A 24184-nucleotide genomic window follows, 5' to 3' on the forward strand; every position below is an offset into this window, starting at 1 on the left:
CACGATTTCCTCAGCTTGCAATCAGCACTACGAGCTCAGCTACTACTCGCCAGCGCAGCACAGCTTTGATGGTCTGGCCGGTGGAAATGAAACCACTCCCTGGGCTGATTCAGGGTCTTGGGAAAGTGTCAATACACCAACGTGTATAAATTCAAACATGACACCCATCAAATCCATCGATCACCACTCGCCAACAGTCCGCACTCCTCCTCGTCCACTCTCAACAATCTCGGCATCATGAAGTCTACTGTCATCGCTTTTGCTCTCGCAGCAGTCGCTCGCGCCCAGGACATCGATTGGAACGCCTGGGACTCGGTGCCTAAGCCAACCCCAACGAGCGCACCCGTGGGAGGGGCTCTCAGGTTGTGCCCTACGACGGGGACGCTGCTGCAGCCTCTGCTGCAGCCGCGGTTACGGCAGACTTGGACAATGCGCCCAAGCGCCGTAGTATTGTCAACATCAAGCGTTCGCCCTGCCAGACGCAGCCCGTGGGTGCTGGTCCCGTCCCCTCGCCGGATACGGCCAGCGCCTTCCTGAGCTACGCCGCTTTTGCATCCCAGGCCTCTGCCGCTCCGGTGCCTTCCGGATACACCCAGGCCTTCTCGAATATAGCTGCATCTAGCAGCGCCTACGGGTACATGGGCTACACCACTCTCCAGTCTTACGATACCGCGCTTTGTGCCTCCAAGTGCGATGCCATCTCAGGCTGCTCCGCTATCAACATCTACTTTGAGCGAGACCCTACTGTAGTACGTACTACAACTTGAACACTCGTCCCCAATTATGGATGACCTAACGATTGTATAGGAGCCTGCCGATGCCTGCGCAAATCCTGCCTCTACCACTAACATCAAGTGTGTCTTTTGGGGCGGACCTGTGAGCAAAGACAACAGCAAGAATGCTGGACAATGGCGCAACAAGTTCCAGGTCGTCATTGCTGGCTCCAACGGCTACGTGAGCAAGAGCATTGCGCCCCAGGATGGCTACTCAGGTCCCACGTTCCTCGGCAATGCTGCCATCAACGCGCCTCTGGACTGTTCCGGAGCCGACACCTACATACAGCCCAAGGTCTTCACTAGCGGTCCCTTCGATGCTGGTCTCTGTGCTGCGGCCTGTTCAGCGCAGAGCGCGTACAACCTCGCCCATCCTCCCTCGGATGGCACCAACCCCAAGACCTGCCAGTTCTTCAACACCTACATGCTTCTCAAGAATGGTGTTCCCGAGGGGCAGTACTGCTCCATGGTCAGTTTGGCATCTCCGGCTACTAGTTCGTCTGCTAACCAGCTCTTATTCAGTACACTATGGCCTGGGATAACAGCTATGCCAAGAACACTGGTCAATACCGTGGTAATGATAAGTACACCATCGCATACAGCTTCACGTTTGTCAACGGGACCAACCCTGGCAAGCCGGCTATCCCTTGCAATGTCGCCTCGGCCACTTCTGCCATCCAATCCGCCACGCTGCAGCCGTACTGCTCCTCCCTGTTGGGCTACACAACCCCAGTCACCACCGCCACCGCGAGTACGACTGTCACAGTTGCTGCCGGCACTTCCACTTCGACCATAGCTCCGCAGGCAACTACCGTCGTCACTTCGACCCAGCTGGTTGCTATCACATCAATTCGCAAACGAGATCTCCCTGCAGCCACCCCTACGCCATGCAACGATGACCACAGTCTGAAGCGCCGCAACGAGACACTTGCACCCAATGCCAAGAATGATGATGGGACTTTTGTTGATATCATCAAGGCCCCTGATGTTGTCACTGAGCCGGCAGAGATCACCACCACTTCAGCAACTACAACTGCGCTTGGCCGCCGAGATTCAGTTCCCAGCGCCCTTGCCAACGTCGCCGGTGAGTAACAACTAATAACTTGTTTTATAGTTACCAAGCTAACATGATACTAGCCGATGTTGTTTCCTCTGCCTGCTCTCTGGTTGCTAAACCGGTCACGACAACCTCGACAGCGTTGACGACGGCAACTGGGACTGTCACGTCTGGCTTCGTACAGGTCACCGTCACGGTCGCCACCAGCACATCCACTTCTACAGCAGTAGTCACCTCGACCACGACCATCCTCGTGGCCCCGAGCGCGCCAACCGGGACCATCGGCTACCTCCGCCTGAGCCCGCCCGCCAACCCGGGCGCGTCATACGCGCTGTCGGACCCCGCCACGCACATGACCGACAACGCCTACTTCACAAACAAGCGTGAGACCTTCATTGTTACGGCCGACAACTACCTTTACTCGGTCACCAACGACGCATACTACTACCTGCAGGGTAGCCCCTCTCTGCTGTGGTGGAGTCACGACAAGACTGTCGGCAATCCCTGGTTTGAAAGCAGCCGCAACACGGACGGCACGCTCACCGTGCTGCTCAGGAAGAACGGCAACGCGGCCAACGGATACCTCTCTTTCTGCAACAAGCAGTACAACACGGGCGACGGCAACGGTGCCTCCGGCCTGCACATCTACGCCATCCCGAGCCCCGGGTATTACTCGAACTGCGGTGACATGCAGCTCTACATAGATCCCGTTTCCTAGAAGTCGGGTTGGTGCATTGCGGTGGAGAGGCTTGCATGGATCGAACGCTGGCACCAAGCTGGCTTCGAAGTAACGAGACTGATGTGGAGAGGGCGCTGGAGTTTGATTATTGCTATTTCCTGGACTATTCCATCGTAGTAATCGTAATTAACATATGCTAGCGAGACAAATAAATCCAATGACGAGTTATGGAATTGATTTGTTATTTCACGTTTAGAAACCAACATCCGAGAGCTTGAAGCTGTGTCATAAGAGTAGGGTCTCTCGACCTGTGCCCCAGTGCAGTGTTGATATACGGCCGTATAACGTAAGGTTCGGCGGTTCGGCGGGATCATGTGTTATCTGCACGAATGGCGGCACTGCATCTTGGAGCCTGCCATGTCTTATGCGTGAGTCGTATAATAAAGCCGATTTAAAAAAATCCATTGTTTTGGGCCCAAGTCAAAAGTCGGCGCTTGTCGAAAAGTACCATGCGCCGCCGACGAAATCACCACCACGGGCCCCTCCCGAGGTCTCGTCCGTCCCGATGATTGGTCGGGCCGGTGTTACTCAAGCAGCTTCCATGCACGGTACTTTCGACCCAAAAGTACAGTGCATAGGATATCATGTATGGTACTTTCGTACAGCATGTCCAAAAAGTACGCTGCATGTTCAAAAGTCCCGCGCATGAAGAACGACTGTGGGCACTATATGAAGGACGTTTCCCATCAACCCAAACTGCTTCCTAGTCATTCCATCACTGCCTTGGCCTCGTTGCTTTCACTTGACTGTCAACTCGCCTTCTGCCAATCCCCATTGCCTCATCCAATGCGCAATCCAACTGGTGTTTACCGGGCCCGTTGTCCGTAGCGTCTTGCTCGCGCCTTCTGCATTTGCCGTTTCCAGCCGCGGCTGGCTTTTCCGTCCGGCTATGCTCTTATAGAACTCGGTCAGCTTCGCCGCCGGGTTCTTCTCTACATCAGGAAGAGATTCCCGGCTGCTATCCTCCAGCTGCTGCAGCCACGCGTCGAACGTGGCTTTGGGCAGAGCGACATTGTTGCATATGTACTCGACGATACTAACCCAGACGACATGGTGGGGATTCTGGACGTGGAAAACTAGCAACGACAAGTCATTACTCTGGGTTGTTGGCGAGCTTTTGGTGAGCGAATCTAGTATCTCAAGTAGTATGGGGGCCACCTTGTCGACGGGAAGCCAATCGACCGAGTCGCGGCCTGGGAAGTTCTCGGGTAATAGGCCGATATAAGCAGATGAGTTGATCAGCTGTTCTATGTTAGCTGCTGCCGTAGTAGTAAGTCATCCTAAGGAGGAGAAATCAAAGGCGTGTGCGTACCGCTGGTATGTACTCGTGTCGATTCCATAGACCTTCGGGTCTCTCCACCGGCCCTGCCACGACTCCGATCCGACAGACCGCCGCCCGGAGGCCCGAAACCGCAACGGCCCGCTCAAGTATCTTCTCTGACACCAGCTTTGCCTGGCCGTACCCCATGGTCGCGTATGCCAGATCCCGGATGGGGGCTTCTGGCACTGGTTCGAGGACCGGCCATGCTCCGACAGCTGAGACACTGGAGATGAACAGGAGAAAGGGGTCGTGTTTCGAAGATAGGCAGAGGTTCACCAGGTTACGCACGCCGCAGATGTGCGGCTGAAAGGAAGTGACGGTCCAATTGAAGTTGACGGGCCATTGGCTGTGGATCATGTGCGTCGTCTCGTTCTGTAGCCTCTCGTAAACCACCGGTGCAAGTCCTAGATCCGGGGCGGACATGTCGGCTTGCATGAAGAGGACCCGGGCTTCGTCCCATTCGGACGTGAGCCCCCGACTTTCAGCCTTTTTCTGTTGGCGAAATGCAGCATCCGCTCCGCGGTTCAGGCACACGATGCTCGAGACATCGGGCGAGTGGTACAACGTATCTAGAAGGTAAGACCCAAGCGAGCCAGTGCTGCCCGTCAGCACGACATGCATCTCCTCGATATGAACTGATTCATTGTGCTTGGTCCTTTTCGTCTCTTGGCGGTCTCGTTGGGGTAGGCCAGCAGTGTATAATCGTAATAAGGACTCCATTTCCCCATTGCGTCAGGGAAATCGGGCTGATCAACGTCATCCCCCGGTTCCTGATTGACCAAGAAGGATGCAAGCAGACGAAGAGTAGGATGTCGATAGATGACTGATGGGAGGATGTGCCCTATCTCCCGTGATAACCTCATTACATGTAGAGAGTCAACACCGGCCTTGAAGAGGTCGTCATCAGCCTCTACCTCCCTTCCATAAATCCCGGCCAGCTGTCTCTTGAGCCAAGCAACACAGTCATCTATCGATTTGAAGATCCTTCGATGCTCATTACCTCCCTTTTCGATGGAATCGTAGGCCGCGGCGATGTCATCCTGATAGAGATCGTACGTAGCGTGGCGTTGAATATTCCCCTGGCCGAGATAGTGGATCGGACGGGACGGGTCCATAAAGAGGATATGGCGATGGTCGAGCTGCGCATTTGCAGGGGCATATGTATTCGCCTCGTCGATGAATGACGAAAGATCTTGTATCACATTATGCCGTTCGTACTTGGTGACCGGCCGATATTGGCTGGCCAGCTCCAGCAAAGCCATCGGCTGAAACCGTCCGTGGCCTACTACCATAGCCCCTTTCACCAGTGGGCTGCTAGTCAGGGCGACTTCCATGAGGACGGGGACAAGCTTCTCCCCGTTGCTGAAGACGATGACGTGGTCTTTGCGGCCGCGGTATCGCCAGAGGAACGGCTTGGTAGGGTGACGGTCGTATAGATCATTCATGGGCCATTCCTCCAACTCTGGATAGGCGTAGAACACTCCCTGGAAGGGCTCGAGCTTTCTGTCACGCAAAATTACAAGCTCATGGAAGCCAGTCGTATCCTCGCGCATTTCAATACCGGAGTGACTCGGGTGCCAGTAAAAGTACTGCCAGTCAGCCATTGCAGGACAAAGATGAGCCAGGCAGGCAGTCTCCGTAGCGCCGAGGTTCCCAATTACGCGCGAGTACTTGGAAATCTGGTCGCCAGTAGCTCGTGATAGAGGAGCTAAAGTTAAACGCATCAGCATGAATAGTGATAACCCAACGTGTGGAAGTAGCGAAAGCTCACCTCCGCTTGAAACCACATAGTAGAGATGCCTCATGTGAACTCGCATCTTGGGCTGTGCACAAAGATCCTCGTATATGGATGGTTCGTTCATGGATCCTTCAACGTCCGCAAAGCGGTGGACTTCGTCGACGTAGTCCGCATTGGGAACCACATGGGCGGCACCAAACACCAACGTCACCCCCAGGCAGAGGGCCCAAATGACTGCTGCATTTAGCCCGCTGGTGTGGAACATCGGCAAAGAGGTGTAAACTCGACGGGCCGTTTGGTATACCTCCTGAGGTGGCACGTATCCGTCCACGGCTGGAACGGTGCGCCAGGCCTCGTAGGTACTCAGCATACCATTCTTCCAAACCACGGGCTTGGGGGCCCCGGTCGAGCCCGTCGTATGCAATACCACGCACGGATCGTGGCGTGCCTCCTCGAACGTCTTCGTGTACGGGTACGGCTCGACGGGCGACCCGTCGAGGAACGTTCCGAGGTCTGGGACGGTGATTGTGCGCATGGGCCGCTTAGCCAGGATAGGCTCGACCTGGGCCTGAACACCGCTGGCTAGCAGCATGACGTTACAGTCCGTCTCCTCTAGAATGCTCAGGTGCCCATCGAGGTTGTTCCGAGGCGACGTGAACACCATCTAACCTCAAATTCTCAGAATATGGAAAGGGTTCAGCTCCCTGAGCGGGAGGGAACATGAAGGAGGATAAAAATGTGCAACACGTACTTTGTACCCTACTTTAATCGCCGACAGCATGAATATGAGGTAGCGCAGGTCATCTGGTACTAGTTAGACACAATGGCTTCGCTCGCGGTGCTCTCGTCTCCTCACTTGGCCCGTAGTAGCCGACTGACTCGAAGTTGGTCGGTTTGCCGATCTTCTTTGACAGAAACCAGCTGGCCTTGTTGACAGCATTGGCGAAACAGCGTGCGGTAATGTCAATAAACCCATCTCGTGGGGTCGTTGACCGAGGAAACGAAAAGAGCGGATGGTCCGGAACAGCTTTCGCCAATTCGTCGGGTACCAAATGGGCTAGGCGCTGACGAGAAGCATGTTCGCGCTGGAAAACGGGGGAATCTCGGGATACACCTGCGTTATTTCGGTCATGGTCTGTCCCGCGCGGTTTTTGATATACTAATCCAGTAGATGCCGACGGTGAGCTATTCGATAACGCTGCCCGCTTGTGCTCTCTCCAGGGAGATTAGGATGTCCTCTACTAATAATTGATGGGACAATGATAATTACCTAAGCAACCAGAAATAGCTGGACATAGGTGCCGACGAGAGAATGATGCACGTTGCCTCGCAACACCAGCTGGCCACTGATAGAATGACCCCAGATTATGGGCTGGGGAACTTCACTGGGGCGATAGTACGTCAACTTGCAAAGACCAAGCTTAGACCCCGTGTGGAGAGTTTCGTGCAACGCTGAGGGTTCGACAAGATGGGAGCTTAATCGACTGAGGGTTCATCCAAAGTGAAGACTGCCTTGTGCAAAACGATTTCAAGCTCTTGGCACCAAAGAAAAAACAAGCAAAAGAAAGAAAGAAACATTCACGGCACAGCCCATGAGGCGATTACTTCAGGCCCATCACGGGTATCAGGGGGCAATCAACCGAACTGATGCACATGAGTCGACACTGATACGACTGATGTGCCTCGCCGGAATCTCTCAAGGATATTGATGAATGCGTTGTTTGACTCATGTACCCTATCAGTATCCCTGACCAGGGAGATATCTGTAGCATCGGGGCGTTGTTACACTTTCTGGACTTGCATCGAAGTTGCCCCTGACCCTGCGACGACTAGAGCAAAAGGGGCTAAGGTTGGCATTGTTGCATTTTAAAGTGGCCCGTAACCCCCCTGTCCAGACGCCAAGAGAATCGAGCTAACCGCAACTTCTCGTCGAGGTCAGGGTCTCCGTCAAGGGGAACAGTGGTCAGTTGTTAGGTTTGAGTCGAGACGTGAGGCTGAGGTCGACGATATTAGTCAGCAACACGTCTGCCCCTGAATTCAGGGGTGCGGGCTTGTATGCATACCAATCAAATGCGGAACGATTTTAACAAGTGCGATGGTTCATCTTGTCATCTACATCATTGTTTCCTCTGAAGCCGACGACAACTTCAACTATTGTCACTGGCAGGTTATTGAGTTGCGCATAATCTGCCTACCCTCCTTATCGACAAATACTAGCCGCTGTGTACGTGGTTTGGGTTGGAAATCGATTTGAAGCTCCGTACCCTCACAGCACGCTTTTTAAATGATGAGCAGAATCATCAGCGAGAACGTGGCGTCCACTGCCACGTTCTCTCCATATTGCCACGACCAGCCGGTATAGCTACCCAAGCTGTGGACACATGTAAGGAGGGACGGGTACCTGGTCTCGAGGGTATTGGGCAGTCCTACTCCTATGTCGATCTTCTCTCGGGCTAGGGCCTGGCCCTGAACCCAGCCATCCAAGAATTTTAGTATCAAGGGCGAGCGGGACAGTATATACCATATGGTAGTTTGGGGCTCAAATTCGACCAGCGCGACGAACTTCATCTCTAAGCCTTCGAACTTGTTTTTTAACTGCTTGACAGAACATCCACGAATTACAGGATATGGTTCAACGGGTAAACTGGGAAGAAAAGTCAGTCCACACTTCGTTGGGGGCTCGTTACGTTTTCCCTTGGTATGGATTGCGACGAAGGCACAGTCATTGGCATACTGCGTCAAGTTTGCACGATTCCACATCTTGTTGCTAAGGAATTTGCTGGGCATTAAAGGAAGATTTTAACTTGTTCGGTTTGAAGGGTGAGTCATGCTTGAAAGGCCATGCGTCACCGGCATGCAGAGGAGGTCGAATATCCATTAGGGTGGTTGAAGTGCTGTTGCTGCTTTTGTTGAGTTGAATGTGAAAGCAAATTTGTAGGTAGTGATTTGGGTAGGCGTTCCATTGAACAAGGCCCGAATGGAAGGGGTTTCGCGACTGGTAAATAATGGAGTGATGAAAATGAATGTGATAGCAGAGATAACTCAAAAGGCATTTGCTACGAAAAGCCATAGTTTACGCTTTGCCGCTGTCAAGCACTAGTTGGGCAGCAAAAAAAAAAAAAAAGAAAGTAGTACTAATGCACTCGGAAAGTTTGAAAAAGAATTCCACAAGGATAACGGGTATATGTTCCAAAGAGTCTCTGGAGAAATTCACAACTTTGCGGTAACCCCTTTTCTGTCTATTGCCTAAATAGAAGGTCTTGTTTTTGGCCCAATTATGGATTGGAGACTCGCTGAGTGAGCACGTGTATAACGAAAAACATCTATGGAGCCAGATCGCTACCTTAGTAGGACGGATTCTATCTTGGGGTTGCTATAATGATCTAATGACCCCTTGATAACATGGGATGAACCACTGGTTTCTGGACCCCATACCCCAACTCCTGGGTGGGCACTCTTATAGTTTGACTGATCGGCCCATGAGGCACTCCGCCCAACGCTTCGCTAGCCGCTCCCCATATAGGCCAAATGCGCATCGGAGATACATTGTGATACGCAAGAAACGAGGTTGAGTTACTCACTGGAGATACGATGAGATGATCTCGCCTTGATCAATGGCACTTTGTTGTGAGGATATCCAAGGCCTGGGACAAGTCAGTCATCGGCCGGGTATTTTGGGGAAGGGACGAACGTACTTCCGAGGCACTGGCTCTGCTGCTGTCATACTTCACCAGCGAGGAGACCAGATCGCGGTAGGGGGACTCGACCTCGGGCAGGATCTCTGGCCACTCGCGGACATCGAAGGCGCGGTACATCTCGAACGGGGGCGTCCTGAAGTGGGCGGCCTCGGGCCAAGACTCGCGCGTCGGGCTGCCTATGGTCTGGAAGATGCTGAGAATGAGGCCGAGCTGGTTTCCGTCCTCGTGCGCGGCGCGGGACTCGAAAAGTGTTCGCGGCGGCTCGCGACAGCACTCGGCCAGCATGGCGCCCGCACCCCACATGTCGACGGGCGGCCCGTAGGCCTTGTCGCCAAAGAGAACCTCGGGCGCCCGGTATGGTCCCGTGCCGATGTCCAGGATCTTGCCGTCGGCCGGTTCCGTCGCGACAGACATCGCTGGATGCCAGGCAGTGCCGAAGTCGGACAGGTACGCGGGCCCGTCGGGCGACTCAAGCAGCACGGCCGAGGGCTTGATGTCGCGATGGACGATGTCTCTAGCATGCAGATCCTTGAGGGCGGCGAAAATATCTCCAAAGATTCTCCGCGTCTGCGCTCGGGTGACTGGTTCGCGGCGGGCCAGGAGGGACTCGAGGGACAGCGGCATGTAGGGAAAGACCAGCACGAACCGCTGCTCCTGGTCTCGAAAGGTCTCTAGCAGCGGGATGATGTTGCTGCTGCTGCCCTTGCTGGTCAGCGAGGCCAGGATTTTGGCCTCGCGGAAAGGGTCGTGCGGCGCGATGTCTCTCGTTTCGGTGATTACCTTGAGCGCTCGGGCCTGGGCCCTGTACACTTCGGCAGTCACTCCACCGGCCACATGGTGGCAGCCGTGGTACGACCCGATGCTGATTCCCGGCGACGTAGCAGCCTCATCTTGTTCGCCCAAGTCCTGGTGGAATGGTGGTGAGGACGGAGGTTGCTGCTGAGTTGGAGAAACACAGCAGATTGCATTGTAATCGCCCTGTGGGAGAATTAGTTCATTCAGTCGGAGGACGGCCGGTTGATGTACTTACTATCGAGGCCGAATTCTTGTAGGCTTCATTTTCTTTCGAGAAAGCTTCTTTCTGGGCAGACTGGCTCGCAGGGTCTGATGCCTCGATCGCGGCTTTTCTACGGTGCGGGGTGAGTGATCTCTTATGCTACGCTAATTCTGAAGCATCACGGGAGTGAGTGCAGGCTTACATTTTCTGGATATTTTCATAGCGATCCAATGAGGATACGGCACTGCGCCAGTCGTGCTCGGACGACATGACCAGCCGATATTTCAATTTCCAGGTTTGTCGATGGATGGCGGATCAATCACCTTATTTCCCTACAAACCTGAGGCGTCAAATTGGCCACCTAGCCAGCATGCACCTCTAATAATATCTAAGTTTCCGGGGTTGGACCCGTGACGGCCAGGAGAGGGAGGTACCCGCACATCAGACGAAAGGAGCATTTGGCAGTGATTAATTGCTGCACGTCAATGGGAAACTATTGTCTGTCCCACATCTATCCCGTCTGCTATGCGTTTCACAAGACCGCGATGGATGGAGCGAGAGGTTGACTGCAACTTGGTGACCGCAAGTTCGTGCAGCATTGAGCATTGCATGAATTGGGCGCCCTACCCATCCACGCTAAAAGTGGTGGTGCAGTTTCGATGTCAGCCTCGGCTCCATCCTTGCTTCATTTGGATCATCTTGGAGAGGCCCGTTACCGATTGGGGAGCAGTGGTGTCGGGCCTAAGCTTTTTTCGATCAGGCCGGTGGTTTGCCAATGAGAATCTTGAATGCAACGAGAACGCTGTCCGCCCGTCATGGCAATTGAGATGACACGCTTCAGTTCAAATTTCAGCAAGGTAAACATTGGCGTCACAGCTGGGAGAGTGTTAGATTAGATTTGGCCGAGTGTCGTCGGTTCAGTGCCAATAATAGTAGCCCCTGCAACCTGGAGCAAGCAAAAGAGGTACAGGACTGCAGGACTGCAGGACTGCTACAGTAGCACCCAAGCCAAAAGTGGGAACAGCGGCCCCGGGGGATGATGCCAGCTCCATCTAATTCCCATCGTCGCCGAGCAGAAACAGCGTCACACTTGTTGTCAATTCAATTCACGCCTGGGATGTCACAACAAGCATCCGACACTCCTGATTGTTCCATGAATCAACCATCGCATTCTGCCTTCTCAACCTCGCTTCCCACCGCGCATTTCCCATTGCGCAACTCCATGCCTTTCTTCGCACCCTCTGCTACGTAGCCGTCCGTCTTGTGTTTACATGACTACTCTGCTGCCGAGTTACCACCTACCGTCGCAATGGATGACTCCATGAGAGTAGAATACCCGGCCATGCTGGTAAGTCGCGCATCGCTTCGTCCAGTCTTGCCCATCACTCCATTCGTCCCGACTGCATCACCGCGCCGACCAGGTTCATGCCAATGCTGCGGTGCTGCTACGACAAACCATCGCAAACAAATTTTGCTGACCGACCGTAATCACGATGACAACAGGCGAACCTCCAGCCTACCCAGGCCGTACAGGCTCTCAACGACCGCGTGAAGCGCATAGCCAAAGTCAACATCGAGATTGCCGACTGGTTACAGGTACGATCGAGCACACCTATGCACCCAGAGCAATCTGCTGCAGCCCAGAGACAAGACTGAACGATACCCCCTTACAGGAACGCCGCAGAGTAGAGGAGCAATATGTTCAAGCCATGCGAAAACTCACACAATTCAGGGTTCCCAACGCGCAGTCCGAGCTAGGGTATGCATGCCAACCACTTCCCGGCGCAAACCTGTCTTTGGCTGACATGTTGGTGTAGCACTTTTCAAGCACAATGGGACAAGATCCTACTCTCGACCGAAGCCATCGCCATGTCCCATCATCTATTCGCCGCGAAAATCGAAAAGGACGTCGAGGCGCCACTGCGCAACTTCCACGCCAAGAAGGAGATGCAGAGCATGACAACAATACAGGGCAACCTGCAGAACATGGCAAAAGAACTAGACGATGCGCAAAAGAAGTCAGAGTCGGTTGCTAAGAAAGCCGGCAAGGCCAGCGCTGCCAAGGTGGATCAGGCTGCTTCCAAGCTCGAATCCGCCAACAACCAGTGGGAGTCGCAGGCCCCGTTCATCTTCGAATCGCTCCAGGCTCTCGACGAGACGCGTCTGAACCAGTTACGTGACGTCTTGACCCAGTACGGCACTTACGAGGGGGAGCAGGCACAGCAAAAACAGTCCGAAGCCGAGTCGGTCCTCAACAGCTTGCTGGACTTCAATACCGCCAACGAAATTCAAACATTCGTTGCGAAAACTACATCCGGCCGACCGAAACTAGAGAAGCGACTGACCACTTCGCGGCAAGCGTCCACTGTTGGTGCTACAGCGTCCTCCCCCGTGCCCCCCGCCGCCTGTGCCGCCTGTCCCTCGAACCCCGAAGATTCTAGAAGTGTTCACTCGGGTCCAAAGGAAGAGAAAGGGAGTGAGAACAAGCTCCGTAGTCGCATTGGTACCATGCTGGGTAGGAGGCGGCAGAGTATCCACGGCGGCTTCGGGCAACTCTCCCCTCCGAAGGGGCCATTTTCGAGAGCGAAAAGCAGCCACGGCGTATCACCAAGAGCATCATCGAGCAACTTGCACGAGGCTCATAACAGGCTTTCCTCTCTCGCCGAGCGCCCCGACATGATAGATGAGTCGACTAAGGCACCCGAGACGAACGGCAAGGCTAGCCACGAAGGTACGAATGGCGTGGGCGGTGATGCCACAGCTGAGAGGAAATCCGATCAGCTAGAGCCGTCCCATATGAACGGCACGAACGCAGGCGCGGCAACGGATGTGGGCGACGTCGCTCCTCCGCCAGGCCCCCCGCCAGCGCAAAAGGAGCCCGAGAAGGACGAAGAAGGCTTCACCATACCAGCCATGCGACATGATCCGATATCAGAAGCCGAGAAGGAAGCTGCTGGGGACGAGAACGAGCCAGCCTTCAAGTTGAGCATCCAAAAAGAGCCTGTTGCAGAGGAGGATCCGGAGGAGCGGCAAGCTGCTCTTTCCAAGTTTACAAATTCGCTTTCTGCCTTGGGAGTGCCAGCGCGCAAGACGGGTACAATTCGCGGCCGCAGGGATGTTAGAAACACCATATACGTACCCGCACCTGTTTCCGAGGGGTCCTCGGCTAGTAATCCTTTCCCGCCTACGCCGAGTCTCCCATCTGTGCTCTCGAAGCCCCCTACGACGTCGGCCTTGGTCTCGGAGCCCAGCGTTACCGGAACGTCCGACACGCAATCTATCCGGTCCTCGAACTCATTGGGGAATCATGCTCACTTCAAACATCCTGACCTCTATGAGCCTGGACTCTGTTCGTCCTTCATGGAAACCGTTTCCGCCACGTTCGAACGTGGTAACATCAAATCTGCTAAGATCAGCGGAGAGATCGCGTTCTCCTACAACCCAGAGGAGTCTGTGAGCCCACCAAGTAAGTGCAGTCTCGATGCCAGCAAACCGTGCCCCCCGAGACTGACCAATCAAGCGCATCAAACGATTCGGATAAACAATTTCCCTGCCTTAGAGTCGATTGGTCCAAACCGCATCTTTGTCACAAACACAGCGCCCGACCAACCGGATCACTTCACGCTCGATCTTTCACACCTACGACCTAGTCAACCTACAGTTGGCTTCTCTTACCGCTTACATGTCGAGGAAGCAAATCCTCCTCTTGACCACGTGCCGTTGATTGTCAGTCAGGCTTGGAAGCCCCAAGGCGATAAGCTTGGACTGCTCCTTCAGTACAAGCTCAACCCGGCCTTCAAGTTTAAGTCCAACGATACTATCACGCTCCACAACGTGGTTATATATGCCACCTACGAGGGTAAAGCCTCAGGTGCCCAAACCAAGCCCTCGGGTATACATTTGAAGGATAAACACTTGGTTTATTGGCGTCTCGGTGACGTCACACTGGGCGCGTCCCAGGATTGGCAGAAATTGGTCGCCCGCATCGTTGGCGAAGGCGGCATCGAGCCTCAGCCGGGCACAGTGGAGGCTCGATGGGAGTTCGTCTCGGAAGCCGCCTCAACTCAGGATGTTGCGGACATCACCGTGTCCAGGCTGGAGGAGAGCAAGGGCAAGGAAGCCGAGCTAAACGACGACGACCCATTCGCCGACGTTGGAGAGTCTACTTCAACTTCCGGGGAGCGGTGGTTCGATGTCCCAGCAGTACGGAAGCTCGTCAGTGGCAAGTACGAGTCGCTCGGCCAATGAGCGAGGTCACAAGACTCAGGATGGGAAATGATCTCGGCTAGTGCGTGTTACCATGAAATTTATGGGCTGGCTTCTTGCAAAAAATGGGAGATGAGTGGGAGTTGTACATACCTCTGAACATACAGGGGAGAGATCGCATTAAGATCTATTTTCTTGTTCATTTGTTTTCAAGTTCTTTTCTATGTCCATTCATCGACGAGGGAGAGTTAGCGTACGTAGTATAGGGAATTGCATCCAAGCCAGGAATCTCATTGTGTTGGACAGCTACAAAAACCTGCTTGAGCCTCTTTTATCCAATCATAGAGATTCTGTCAGCTTAAGTGAATGACGCTCCAGTATGCCTCCAGCCATTTGCCAACTGCAGTCATCCATCCACTAGGGTAAGATAGCCGATATGGCCAGATTCCGTCTTTGTTGCGGGGTCGAGGATAAATGTCAACTCACTCTCACTCTGTTTGATCAGGTATCAAATCTGCGATCAACTAGATCATCGTTTTCACCTGCCTTTATCCGTCCATTCATCATGGCCAAGACAAACGTGCTCCATGAATGGTTTCCCACCGCAAAATGGCCCTTGGTCATCAGCGCCCCAATGTTCACCGTGGCGAACGGGGCTCTGGCCGCCGAAGTTACGAGAGCCGGTGGCCTCGGCATGGTGCCCGCGGGCATGGATCCGTCCACTGAGTCGCCGCATCTGGCGGCGTTAGATTCGCAACTTACGATCGCCCACCAGATCCTTGCCAAGAAAACCGAGAGCTCAAGCGCAGATGATGAAAGTCGGCCCCCGCTCCCGATCGGCGTTGGGTTCTTGACGCTCCTCGCCACACCCGATGCTTATCGCGCCAACGTCCTGCCCATCCTGCGCAAGCACCGCCCGGCCTTTGTTTGGCTCTTCGGTTCGGACCCGTCCGAGTACGGACCGCTCATTGCGCTGTTCCACGACGAGTGCGCGGAGTTTTGCGGGGGGCTCAAGGTGTTCGTGCAGGTCGGCACCGTCGAGGCGGCCCGGCAGGCGGCCCGCGCCGGCGCCGACGTGGTGGTGGCTCAGGGTAGCGACGCCGGGGGCCACCAGTGGGCGCAAGCTGCCAGCGTGATGACGCTGGTCCCCGAGATCGTGGATGCGCTCCGCAATGAGGCTGAGTTCAAAAGTGGGAAGGAGGTCGCGGTGGTCGCGGCCGGGGGCATCGTGGACGGGAGGGGTTGGCGGCGGCACTGGCGCTGGGCGCGGATGCGGTTGCTATGGGCACCCGGGTAAGTCTGTCTTTGGTAATGATATAACCCGAACTTGGGACTTTGCTGATATGGTGCTGGTGGTAAAGTTCATGACTTGCCCCGAGGCAGACTCGAACCCATTTGTACGAAACACCATCTTAAGCACCAGCGACGGCGGTGCGACAACAACAAGGTACGCACCCAACTGACCAGTTCTATTCCTCCTATTGGCTCAGACTGGGAGCTGAATGGATTACCATCAGGTCTTCTGCGAACGACGCCATCATGGGCTATCCTACCTGGTCTAAACTCTACGCCGGTCGGACGACTTTGCACTCGGGGCTGACAGACATTGCCAACGGCGTTCCCGTCGAGCAAGTGCATGAATCCTTCAAGAAGGGGTTGACAGAAGGCGATGAAACACGGATGTTTACATTTGCGTAAGTTGATCGACCCTCGGAGAAACTAGGTGCCTAACAAAACACTACACAGAGGAACGGGGGTCGGGTTGGTCCAGAAGTCGCAATCCGCTGGCGAGGTCGTGCAGGAAGTGCGAACCGAGGCGTTGGATGTCATTGCAAATCTAAAAGGTAACCTCTAGGCGACAGGTGCAATTAGCAATGCCTCACCCCGGCTTAGATATACTACCCTGTTCGGCTGCTGTGTGACCGGTCGTATTTCGCGACCAACAACATTTCAAAAGCCCCCTCCCCGCCCTCCGCAACCATACCCCTTGCTTGATAAGTAGAGTAAGCACTAAAGTATCTAGGCACCAACGTGGCTTTGCAAAGCAATGGCACATAACATATTCAAATCTATCTTGGTCTCGCGACCCTACATCTCATGTTCCCAAACTCAAACCCTCTTTTGAATTCTCCCCCGCCGTAGCCTCCAACCAAAATGACGACCTCCGAGGCCGAATTCAAGGAATACGACCAGAGTCAGTACTGGGTTGCTCCAGCAAGGAACTTCAGGTCCTCTGCACGTCTGCATTTGCAGCACATGCTCTTCCAGAACACACTCGGCTACCTTCTGGAGCCCGTCGTTGAGAAGTCGGTGGCGGGTTCTCATCAGCTACGCATCGCCGATCTTGCTTGCGGCAATGGCGTGTGGCTGACCGATTTGCACTCCAGCCTCGCCAAGACGAACGTCTCTGCCCAGCTAGACGGCTTCGACATCAACCCCATCAACTTCCCCGACCCAGCCTTTCTCCCTTCGGGCGTGACCCTCAAGCAGCTCGACATTCTGGCGCACCCCTTCCCTCCCCATCTGAAGGGCGTCTACGACGTTGTTCACATCAGGGCTTTCTGTAGCGTCATAAACAATGCACCTGCCCTGAGACCCGTACTTGCCGTCGCATCAGAGCTGCTGAAGCCCGGTGGCTTTCTACAATGGGAAGAGACAAGGGGCGACAGGTTTTTTGTCGATTGCCCTTCGCCGCAGACATCCAGTGTTGCCTGTAGCACCATTACTCAGGTACTGCAGGGAGCATCCCAAGCCCGAGGCATCTCGATGGAGTGGGTTGATGTCCTGGATACGCACGTAAACGCGTTCGGCTTCCAGGACGTGCGGCTGCTTGCGCAGGAAAAGCGGAAGCAAGACCTCAAGGGGTGGACGGAAGATTATATGATGGTGTGGGAGGAGATCGCATCCTTCTTCCCTCCCAAGGCCACCCAACCCAACGCACCTATGTCTCGCGAGGCTTGGGTTGAACTATTTGCCAACAGTGTCAAGGAGACGGAGCAAGGCGTCGTTGTACACCAAGGAAGAATTCTGACTGTCGTAGGACAAAAACCTCTGTCTCCCTAGTCATATGGGTCATCTCCTGAGTTCTGGCCATCATTTACACATAATCTTTGGTGTCATAGAAGGGTGACATAACATTGCAACAGGGGCGACTCACGGGTGCCCCAGAGAACCATATGTCGTACCTTTAGTCTACAGTAGGGAAATATCATTATAGCTCTCTAGTTACAACCACTAGCACTCTGCATTTGAGAGTCAACACGCCAAATAGTTCTAGCTATGGTTTATGGTTGGAGACGGCAATCGTTCTCGTTTCTGCTTGGGTTTTCAAGGGGGCTCCTAATTGTAAGGTCCTGAGCCAGGTTTGATATAGTGTTCCGCCGATGCTTGGAGCCAGGGGCCTTCTTTGTTCCATGTCAGGGACGTACGGAAGTCCTGGTCCGTGTCAAACCGAGGGTTAGAGGTAGGCCCCGAAAGTTATGAGCTACCCCTATTTCGACTTGAATAGGGGGTCACCTCTTACATTGGATGTGCCAGTGAGTCGTGTTTCAATGGAAATAGGATTTGAGTCATTAGATATTCACAAGTAAAAAACAATTGTCCGTTTATCAACATTCCGTCTAACTCTACAATCCGAGCCCGATAACAAAAAGCTGGCTTTAGTATCATGACAAATTCGAACCACCATTCCTCTCATCGTTATTTATTAATCGAATTCACCGTCCAGTTCACGCCACTTATTTGGCCGGAGGATGCGTGTCAATTTTTCCACCAGGTTCTCCTTCAAACACCATGTGACCGGTCAAGAACAGGCGCACCACCTTCTTTGGTGCTCTAGGATCGTACTCGAACAGCACTTGTGCCACATCCCCTTCGTCTGGCCGTACATAAGGCACGTCGTGGAATTTCACGTCGTTCGGTAGTTCCGCTTTCAGCGCGTCTTGCACCTTGGGCACCTTCGAAGGGTAATTGAAACTGTTATCCTTGCTATTCTGTCTCATAGGCGACACGATGAAGACATCAGCACCAGCAAGGTCATCCTTAGAGTCGCCGATTTTAACAACGGCAGGGAGGGGCCTCTCTTTCAATTCTGTCTGATCCTTGACCGTGGGTGTTCCTTTTTTGATCTGTCAGGGGAGTTAGCCAGAATGCTTAACAGTCGGCTTGACCAAAGGGAAGTAGAGTATAAGTTATCGGTGGCATTCTTTACGTACGAAGTCAATAACCTCTGGGTCGAAACGATCGCTTGTCCAATCTCCGCCCTTGGAAAAGCCTGGTACCTCCCACATGTGTGCCATCCAAACAGCCTTTTTGCTTACGGCGAGGACCACCGTACATCCGGTAAGACCGGACACAAAGTCAGCTCCGTTGGGAGCTGTTGTTGATGGCAATACTCATTAGCGAATGACCTTTGATGGCCAAATACCTTAGTTGAATCACAATTGAAATTCACTTACTCCCTATAGCAATCTTTTTTGTCTCAAGCTTTTCCTTGACGGCAGTTGGCCATCGGTCACTTGGACATAAGTCCTTGACCGTCTTCTTCCCGAGTTGCTTTTCGAGGTAACAGTTTATTTGGTTCGCATTGTTATGGTCAACATTGTCGAGTACTCGTCGGGAGATCGAAGCACTCACGTCACGAGGACTGAGATAGGGGTTCTGGTGGGAGATGTAAAGAGAGTGATAATAAGAATACACTGAATAGAACCAGCAGATGCAGAAGGGGTGAGTTAGGTCTAGCCATTGCTTTCGTTGCTAGACTGTGAATATGTTTGTCGCTAGATAAGAGAAAACGTTCCTCAATTTGCTACTTCCAGCAATGCACTTCTTTATTCTTTTTCTATCAGCTCATATATAAAGGTATCAGTGTAAGATGCAGCGTAAGTTAGTGATACTAAATTTAACCTATTGTGCAGACGGTGATTGCCCAGACATCAACAGCATATATTAAGAAGGGTGTGAGCTCAGCCTTCTGCTACTTTCGTATAGTTCAGCTTCTTCAGGGCCTGGGAGCCTTTTGGCGGAGGCTTACTGCGTAAAATCCTTTCTTACCGGCTACGCACTAATTTCAACTCACTGCAATATCATGAGGGTGTCGGGGCCTAGTTTACCAAGACCTTGGCATAACTCACTCAGCCTCTTTCTCACCCTTGGCACCGTGCTCACTTCCCAAATTCACGCTAACTGACGGATTATACGAATTCTTACTTCTTGCGAATCACTGGCGATTGCTTTGGTCTTAAGAAATACTACTTGCAAAAGCCCTAGAACACGCAGAGAGCTTTCACTCTAAATTCCTTACAGGAAAGCCGCCGCACCAAACACACAAGATGGAATCCCCTGCATATTCCTCCATCGAGTCGTCGTGTCGAGATGGGGATCTACCCTCTGTTAAGTCGCTGCTCCCCTCACTACGTCAGCAGTCCACGGACCTCAACGCCGACATGAAGTCGCTGCTCATGACAGCTTGTCAGCACGCCGAGGCCGACATAGCATCTTATCTTCTCACACAAGGAGCAGAGTGGGACCACTACTTGCCTATCATGATCGGAAGAAGGGCAAAATCGAATCAGTATATCCCTATTTTTCAACTATTTCTGGATCATGGATGGGATATCAACACGGACCATCATGGCTTCGGCACTGCGCTCTTGTAAGACCCAAGCAACTGAAAGTAGTAAGAGATGATTCGCACTGACTTGGCCATTTCTTGCATAAAGTAGGGCCATTGCTAACAGGAATTTGGCCCTGGTGCTCTACTTGCTTGCCAACGGAGCCGACGCCAATATGGAGGCTTTCCAGCCCGGGGCGAAGACTCGTATGATGCACAGCTTGCCCGGTAGAGCGCATGGTATGATGCCACTTGACTCGGCCGCATCTCGCGGTTGCGTTGAGGTAATCCGGGTCCTACTCGATCACGGGGCGAGACTGGAAGGCGCCAACCCATTGCACAAAGCAGCGGCCGAGCCTTGCGCGAGTGAAGCGGAGGATATTGCCCGCATCCAGACCATGGAGTTCCTGATTACCGAAAAGGGCATGGACATTAACGCGCTGCAAAGCTTTACCCCGGGGTCGTCGGCGATTCCCTCTGACGGCCGGCCCGCTATCATGGCAACGCCGCTACATTACGCTGCGAGGTGGCAAAATCAGAGTCGAGTGAAGTTCCTGCTTGAACATGGTGCAGACCCTACCAAACAGGCGAGCGATGGCGGGACTCCTTTGGAATGGGCGATTACTATGAATGACGAGGAGACGGGCGGGCTTGATCCCGAAATCGAGACATTGCTGAGAGAGGCCTCAAATTAATCAAAATGTAGTTATTTTCTCGGATCATCATACGTATCTCTTGCCTGTCGGTGTTTTATTCGGAGCACTTCTACGTGGAATCAAGAAATATGTGGTTAATTATGTCCCAGATGGGTAGCATAAAGCGGCCCTTTTGTGGCTGTGGTAGATAATCTGATCTGATCTGACCCGGACGAACTATCAGGTGTCCGACAAGGTTCTTACTACACGAAGATTGCATGTAGCTTACATCCCACGCGTGATGCAGCCCTCGCTGGCTACATTTCTGGTTCGTCGGTGACTAGTTCTGAGAAGAGCTGCTGAGTGATATTAATACTTGATGTCTGCCTCGTAAGCTGACCCTATCAAACGACACTACCCCTGACCCATGTCACGAACTCTCTGTATGGGAGCTTACTTGTGGGTACTATTTAGGGGCATTATATCGACGACCTTCCACATTAGGACTTAATAGACAGACTAGAGCAACACCATCAAATCCAATTTCTTATAAACAGCCAACCTCAGGATATGCTTTGATTGGTCTTCCGAGTGAAGCTTAGAGATGACCCCCAGCATCGCGGCCTCCAGGCTCCCTAAACAGGTACAGGCTATTCTTCTTCCCAATAGTCTTAAGGTTGACCCATGCAGCTTAATCCACCATCCTCACAAATCGACCAAACCTCGAAACTTCCGTACTTGCCTGACCAGCAACCCTTCTCCAGATTGTTGAAATAACTATTCTCGTCCACCGTGGCGATGATCTTGTCTGGGTTACAGTCATCGCTCGAAAAGAACACTGTAACAAGCGCGTCATCTCCGTCTCCGGCATGAATCTTAACGGACTGGTCTTGGCCGCCACCTCCCTTCTGGCATCCCGTGTTGGCCCAGAAGAGTCTCTCATCCATCTCGCCCTTGTCTTTTCGGCTACATGTCTTCTTCTCGGGTGCGCCCGCGGTCTCTCGGAACGGGACGCCGTTGAGGTCTCCAGTCCACTGTTCAAGGCGAAAGGCCGCCGACAAGGTTACAAGGCCAAGAGCCACGAGGGCGGAGTAGCCACTGAGCAACATGAGGTAAATGTCTGCGTTGATGTAGAAGGTAAAAGCAGTAGTGAAATGATGGACGAAGACACGATTTGGAACTTGGACTGTTGGCTTTGGTTTTACGCAAAAGAAATTAAAAGAATAATGTAAAGTCAAAGTGTTTGTGTCAGATGAAAAGTTCGTATCGAGGTGCAAGACGTTGTTTTTCTGAGTCTCCAAAAGATGCCTGTCTTATATGAAATACTCCTTTAAAACAGTCGCTTGAAGATACCTGGGGTGATAATAGAAAATGATGAGAAGCGGTCTTGTGGACGATCTATTTCCGGTTCCACCATAGTTGGGGGCGCTTACGTGCCTAATATTTGCCGAGCTGCTGCGCGAGGGTCGTATAGTAACACTGCCGCCATCAGCATCCCTTTGGGGCTGCGCCTAGAGACCGATCTAGATTTCCTTAGTTGTAAGACTCGTAAGGCGAATTCAGGTTGCCCAAAGGAGAATACAGCCGCAATTTAAGTGTGTCACACTACATGAGACGGCAGGTCAATTCCAAGGGAGGATATTCTTAGAAGCTTCATTGATTCGATAGTTGTAATGACTCCTGCTTCTCGTACCATATTGATGGTATATATCTTTGATTTGCCTCACACGACTAACCCGAGAACCCATTTCAAAACCACGATCACAGTCTTGCATCTTTAGCACTTGGTCCTCATCCCCCAAGCATACTTATCAGTGGCAACTTTCGTATATTACTACCCCCTCACTTCATTGTTATCATTTTTCCTTTTGACTTACACATACCTTCACCATGAGGTCTAGAATTATCCTTTGTTTTATTTCTCTTGTGCCACAATTCTCACTCCAACTGGCAGTCACCGGCCAAGATGTTGCGGGGACCTTACGCCCAAGGGGGTTCGGCTCTGAAGTGTCTTTCGTCCAAGTAGCGGGCAGACAGCAGCAGAAGCAGCAGTCCAAGCCCGCAGAGAGCACCGGCTCCTGCGGTAAGTGCTCCAAGCGGAAATGCCGTCCTACGCACTTCCGAAACCCCGATACATGCGTATGCACCAAGTGTCCAAACGGGCAGAGTGCCAATGCCGCTGGAAATGGATGCATCAATGGAGATAAGAAGTGCCCAACTGGTCAAAAGGCCAACCCTGCCGGGGATGGGTGTGCCAAGGAGGAAACTAAGTGCCCGGCTGGCCAGAAGCCTAATGTGGGTGGACAAGGATGCATTCCGTCTGGGAAATGTCCGCCGGGTCAGAAACTTGAATCGCACGCGGGCATTTGCGTTTCGGATAAGGTAGACCCGAATAGAAAAAAGAAGACGACAAAAAAGCGAAGGACAGTAAGGCCAGGCAAGAGAAGAAAGACAAGTTGTTCGTATCCCTAGTCCGTTCAATATCTAGTACATTTTACTAACACTGGGTAATGATAGGATCAAGAACACCGTCGAGCGCAAGAAGAAGGAATACAAGAAGAGAAAAGACGACGAGGAGAAAAAGAAGAAAGAAGACGAGAAGAAGGCAGAGGAAGAGAAAAAGAGGCAATTCACTGAAAAGAAGCGGACTCGAATTGGAAAGTGCTTGCTTCTGGTCCCGCAATCCAACTACGGCAACATCGACGGAATCTCGCCCTTCGCCTATGCAACCGAGTTTTTCTCCGAGGACTTCGTAAGCAGCGACAACGTGGACGAGCTCTGGCCATCAGACATGGCGGATGTGCCCGACGCTGACCTCGACAACGGCGAGTACATTGAGTCTTTCGTAACGATTGCGGCCCAGATCGAGGACGACAAGGACACGCGGTGGAAGCCGAATCACGCCGACTGGAACCCGATCGGCCTGAAGCGGGAGGAGACGGGCAGCCAGGCCGGAAGCCTCGGTGGCAATAATGTGGCCACCGAGGCAATCCCCACGACTAGCGCGCTGACGGTGACACCGAGCCAACACGACAAGCGCAACCCCTTCGCGGTACGTGGTGAATATCTAACCTATACGGGTCTAAACTCGACTGGGTCAATGCGGGACTAACATTCAATGACAACTCTAGCTCGTCATCAGACTAATCGCGCAGTTCGCCGGACGATTTGCGAGTCTCGGAGTGCGGGTTGCCGGGAGATTCGCTAACGTCTCGGAGAGAGTCGGCATACGGATCGCTAACTTGGGCGAAAAGGGGGATGAAACTCGCCCAGAATGCCGGAACCAAGGGTCTCGACGCCATGAAGAAGGGCAGCAAGGCGATTTCGAAGGATAAGAACTGGAAGAACTGTCTTGAAGGGAAGAAGGCTATCAAATGAAGGACTACAAGGATATGAGATTTAATTAGTT

General features: G+C 52.9%; 11 protein-coding genes across 11 annotated transcripts; 7 read left to right on the top strand and 4 right to left on the bottom strand.

The window, feature by feature from the left end:
• Positions 1 to 237: 237 nt before the first annotated feature.
• Positions 238 to 1865, top strand: PG998_003865 (uncharacterized protein; the record flags this gene model as incomplete). Its single annotated transcript, XM_066870683.1, is given in 4 exon segments — positions 238 to 345; positions 363 to 749; positions 808 to 1242; positions 1296 to 1865. 4 exon segments carry the CDS (start codon positions 238 to 240, stop codon positions 1863 to 1865), a joined length of 1500 nt encoding a protein of 499 aa, XP_066734433.1.
• Positions 1866 to 3307: 1442 nt separating this feature from the next.
• On the bottom strand, positions 3308 to 6292 carry PG998_003866 (uncharacterized protein; the record flags this gene model as incomplete). The annotated part of the gene is made up of 4 exons (XM_066870684.1): positions 3308 to 3811; positions 3882 to 4553; positions 4757 to 5583; positions 5662 to 6292. The coding sequence occupies 4 exons, from the start codon at positions 6290 to 6292 to the stop codon at positions 3308 to 3310; spliced, it is 2634 nt and encodes an 877-aa protein (XP_066734434.1).
• A 1616-nt stretch (positions 6293 to 7908) lies between these two features.
• Positions 7909 to 8196, bottom strand: PG998_003867 (uncharacterized protein; the record flags this gene model as incomplete). The annotated part of the gene is made up of 1 exon (XM_066870685.1): positions 7909 to 8196. One exon carries the CDS (start codon positions 8194 to 8196, stop codon positions 7909 to 7911), a length of 288 nt encoding a protein of 95 aa, XP_066734435.1.
• Positions 8197 to 9239: 1043 nt separating this feature from the next.
• Positions 9240 to 10593, bottom strand: PG998_003868 (Serine/threonine-protein kinase csk1; the record flags this gene model as incomplete). The annotated part of the gene is made up of 4 exons (XM_066870686.1): positions 9240 to 9272; positions 9324 to 10304; positions 10357 to 10453; positions 10526 to 10593. 4 exons carry the CDS (start codon positions 10591 to 10593, stop codon positions 9240 to 9242), a joined length of 1179 nt encoding a protein of 392 aa, XP_066734436.1.
• Positions 10594 to 11632: 1039 nt separating this feature from the next.
• PG998_003869 (uncharacterized protein) lies at positions 11633 to 14571 on the top strand (the record flags this gene model as incomplete). Its single annotated transcript, XM_066870687.1, has 4 exons — positions 11633 to 11671; positions 11827 to 11919; positions 11997 to 12082; positions 12141 to 14571. The coding sequence occupies 4 exons, from the start codon at positions 11633 to 11635 to the stop codon at positions 14569 to 14571; spliced, it is 2649 nt and encodes an 882-aa protein (XP_066734437.1).
• A 523-nt stretch (positions 14572 to 15094) lies between these two features.
• PG998_003870 (uncharacterized protein) lies at positions 15095 to 16384 on the top strand (the record flags this gene model as incomplete). The annotated part of the gene is made up of 4 exons (XM_066870688.1): positions 15095 to 15822; positions 15947 to 15976; positions 16020 to 16223; positions 16276 to 16384. 4 exons carry the CDS (start codon positions 15095 to 15097, stop codon positions 16382 to 16384), a joined length of 1071 nt encoding a protein of 356 aa, XP_066734438.1.
• Positions 16385 to 16683: 299 nt separating this feature from the next.
• PG998_003871 (uncharacterized protein) lies at positions 16684 to 17592 on the top strand (the record flags this gene model as incomplete). Its single annotated transcript, XM_066870689.1, has 1 exon — positions 16684 to 17592. The coding sequence occupies one exon, from the start codon at positions 16684 to 16686 to the stop codon at positions 17590 to 17592; it is 909 nt and encodes a 302-aa protein (XP_066734439.1).
• A 674-nt stretch (positions 17593 to 18266) lies between these two features.
• On the bottom strand, positions 18267 to 18818 carry PG998_003872 (uncharacterized protein; the record flags this gene model as incomplete). The annotated part of the gene is made up of 2 exons (XM_066870690.1): positions 18267 to 18656; positions 18744 to 18818. The coding sequence occupies 2 exons, from the start codon at positions 18816 to 18818 to the stop codon at positions 18267 to 18269; spliced, it is 465 nt and encodes a 154-aa protein (XP_066734440.1).
• Positions 18819 to 19859: 1041 nt separating this feature from the next.
• PG998_003873 (uncharacterized protein) lies at positions 19860 to 20835 on the top strand (the record flags this gene model as incomplete). The annotated part of the gene is made up of 2 exons (XM_066870691.1): positions 19860 to 20182; positions 20268 to 20835. The coding sequence occupies 2 exons, from the start codon at positions 19860 to 19862 to the stop codon at positions 20833 to 20835; spliced, it is 891 nt and encodes a 296-aa protein (XP_066734441.1).
• A 544-nt stretch (positions 20836 to 21379) lies between these two features.
• PG998_003874 (uncharacterized protein) lies at positions 21380 to 22150 on the top strand (the record flags this gene model as incomplete). Its single annotated transcript, XM_066870692.1, has 3 exons — positions 21380 to 21443; positions 21526 to 21887; positions 22115 to 22150. 3 exons carry the CDS (start codon positions 21380 to 21382, stop codon positions 22148 to 22150), a joined length of 462 nt encoding a protein of 153 aa, XP_066734442.1.
• Positions 22151 to 22665: 515 nt separating this feature from the next.
• On the top strand, positions 22666 to 24153 carry PG998_003875 (uncharacterized protein; the record flags this gene model as incomplete). The annotated part of the gene is made up of 4 exons (XM_066870693.1): positions 22666 to 23070; positions 23172 to 23233; positions 23293 to 23827; positions 24049 to 24153. 4 exons carry the CDS (start codon positions 22666 to 22668, stop codon positions 24151 to 24153), a joined length of 1107 nt encoding a protein of 368 aa, XP_066734443.1.
• Between the last annotated feature and the right edge of the window lie 31 nt (positions 24154 to 24184).

Source organism: Apiospora kogelbergensis (genome assembly GCF_038363985.1).
Source record: "Apiospora kogelbergensis strain CBS 113332 chromosome Unknown utg000002l_segment0_segment0, whole genome shotgun sequence".
Taxonomy (NCBI): Eukaryota; Fungi; Ascomycota; class Sordariomycetes; order Amphisphaeriales; family Apiosporaceae; genus Apiospora; species Apiospora kogelbergensis.